Genomic DNA, 2,740 nt, shown 5'->3' on the forward strand with positions numbered 1-2,740 from the left:
TGCAGCTTTTGCTGCTGCTGCTGCTGCTGCTGGCCTTGCAGCGCTGCTGTATATCGTCTCTACTGCTGCTGCATATGCTGCTGCTGAACCTTCAGCCACGCTTTTGCTGCACTTGTTTCCTCACTTTTGCCGCTCCTTCAGCCGCATGTCATTTCACTGGGGATAAAGCCTCTGTTTTATATGTTGCTGCTGGTGCTGCTGCTGGGCTGCTGTGCGGGTAGGCTGAGGCGGAGGAACTGCTGCAGCGCCACGGGGGCCACTTTGGCTACAGCGCGTTCTTTGAGTCCGTCAGGGACAAAGTGCTAAATGCTACTCACAGGCTCATGCGGTTCAAGACAGATATTATTGCAGCTGTGCAGCAGCAGCAGCAGCAGCACTTGCTACGGCAGCAAACGCAGCAACAGTGGCTTACCTTTGGCCCCCACACCCTCTCGGCCTCGTCCACTGCAGAGTCTTTCTCCGTTTCTCCCTTCAAGCCTGACTACGTCCAGTCTACTGCATCACTACAAGCAGCAGCAGCAACAACAACAGCAGTTGGAATTCCAGTCCCTCAGAAGCAGCAGCAACAGGGGCTGCTGCTGCACGACCCACAGCAGCAAGATTTACTGTTGGCTGACGGCAGAAGGATAGCTACAAACATCATCTTAAAGGCTAGATCTCTTGCGGCAAAAAGGTCACCAGCAGAGATGGAGGCCTTGCTGCTGCACTACAACGGCGCTAAGCAACAGCAGCAGAACCAGCAGCAGCCACAGCAGACCTGTTGCAACTTCGCGACAGCAGAAGAGGCCCTGAAGCTCTGCGATGCCACCGCCTCTCTTGTGGCAGCAGAAAACTCGCTGCTTGAGGTAAACTGAGGGGCTAGGGGTTTCAGAAGTAGGGCTTGGAGTTTCCAGTTCCAAAACTTCTAGGGTTGTAGGGCTTACGCTGATCGTGAGTCAATTATTTCTTTTGAGTAGTTGTAGCAGCAGCAGCAGCAGGTTATGTCCCCGACCTCGGGAGCTTTCCACAAACGGCTTCTAGGTTGCTGACTCCTTATTCTGGTGGTGCTGCCTTCGCTGCTGCTGCTCCTGCTGCAGCTGGAGCTCCCGCTTCGGGTGTACGGCGATCTGCACGGCCAGCTCGTGGACTTGTTGGATTTTTTCGGTTCCTTCGGCTGGCCTGAAGATTTGATTTCGGGCCTCGGGTGTTCTCTGTTATTTTTGGGGGACTTTGTGGACCGCGGCATTTTCAGCTGCGAGGTGCTGCTGCTGTTACTCTCCTTCAAAGTACTTGTAAGTGCGCCCTGCCCGCACCTGGCTACCTAACTAACTAGCTAGCCACCTAGCTAGCTACATAGCTAGTCACGTAGCTAGCTACCTAGCTTGCTACCTAGCTAGATACTGGCTGGGCGTGTGGCTAGCTAGCACGCTGCGCTTCTCACCAGCTAGGCGCAACTTCCCGTATTGATGGGTAGCCAGCCGTCTGCACTACCAGCTCCCCCAGGCGCTTGGTGGCTAGCTGCCTTCTCGTGCAGCTAGCTCGCTAGCGAGTTCTGTTGTCATCCATCTAGCTCGCACGCTAGCAAGCTGCCCACCTAGCGTGCTAGCTAGCTGCGTGGCTAGCTGTCTGCTGCTGTCTGCGGGCGCGCTGGCTGCAGTTCCCGGACAAGGTGTGGCTGCTGCGAGGAAACCACGAAGACCGCCCAATGAATTACATTTACGGGTTTTACGCGGAGTGCGTCAGCAAGCTGGGGGGCACAGAAGGAGAGGCTCTATGGAAAAGAGCCAACAGCTTGTTTGAGTTCTTGCCTCTTGCTGCTGTAGCCAGGGCAGATGGGCTCTTTTTCATTCACGGCGGCATAGGGGACAGCATAACTTCTTTGCAGCAGCTCAAAGAGCTCCAGAAGCCCATTACGGTGCCGCAGCACGTCGGTGAGGGCTTTGATGCTCCTGCTGGTTCTGCTTCTGCTGCTCGGCTGCTGTGTCCAGCTGTCCTGCTTCTATTCCTGCTACTACTGGGGCTGCTGGTGCCTGCGCCGCATCTCCATTTGCTGGTTCTCTTCTTCCGGCGCAGCACAGGCTGTTGCTGGTGCCGCCGCTGCCCCTGCGTATCTCTTTGCTGCTGTGACCACCTGCATCTGCCGCGGCTGCTGCTGCAGCTGCAGCTGCAAGACACTCTAGCGTCGGGCCTTCTGCGTGCAGACCGCAGCCAAAAGGACAACGACGACACCGTGATGAGGGCCTGTCGAATTATTGACTGTCTCTGGAGCGACCCCGTTAGCCCGGAAGAAGGCGAGGGAGAAAAGACAGAAAGTGTCAAGTCCAGCCGAGGCTGCAACACAGTCAGGTAACTAACTGTCTGTCTGCCTCCCCGCTTCGGGTGTACGTACACCTCAGCCGCCGCCCAGCCGCTGTCGCTGTTGCGCTGCTACGCTGCTGCGCTGCGCAGCAGCAGCTTCAAACCCCTCACAAGTCCATGCCGCAGTTCCGCAGCCTGTCTTTACTTGCTGCTGCGCCGTCGCCTCGTGGCCTTGGTGGTTGTTTTTGCTGCTTGCTGTTGTTTCTTTTGCTGCTGGGTATTTAAGTCTCTTAATGGCTGGTCTGTTGCTCCACTGCTCGCTCTGCTGCTGCTGTGGCTTCTGCCGGGTCTGTTGCCGCGCTGCTGCCGCCTTGTTGCTGCCAGCAAGCCCGGGCAAGCCCGCTGGCTGTGGCCTTTGCCTAGAGCTGCGGCTGCTGCTGTGCGGCTGCTGCTGCGGGGCCGC

At 57.2% G+C, this 2,740-nt stretch overlaps 1 protein-coding gene across 1 annotated transcript; it reads left to right on the forward strand.

Moving 5' to 3' along the window:
• Positions 1-221: 221 nt before the first annotated feature.
• Positions 222-2,329, forward strand: ETH_00036350 (serine/threonine protein phosphatase domain-containing protein, putative; the record flags this gene model as incomplete). The annotated part of the gene is made up of 4 exons (XM_013379988.1): positions 222-845; positions 1,077-1,271; positions 1,637-1,910; positions 2,181-2,329. Coding segments are annotated over 4 exons (1,242 nt in total), but the record flags the coding sequence as incomplete, so codon positions are not given.
• Between the last annotated feature and the right edge of the window lie 411 nt (positions 2,330-2,740).

The sequence above is a fragment of the Eimeria tenella genome, genomic scaffold (genome assembly GCF_000499545.2).
Source record: "Eimeria tenella Houghton genomic scaffold, Eth_scaff4281, whole genome shotgun sequence".
Lineage (NCBI taxonomy): Eukaryota > Apicomplexa > Conoidasida > Eucoccidiorida > Eimeriidae > Eimeria > Eimeria tenella.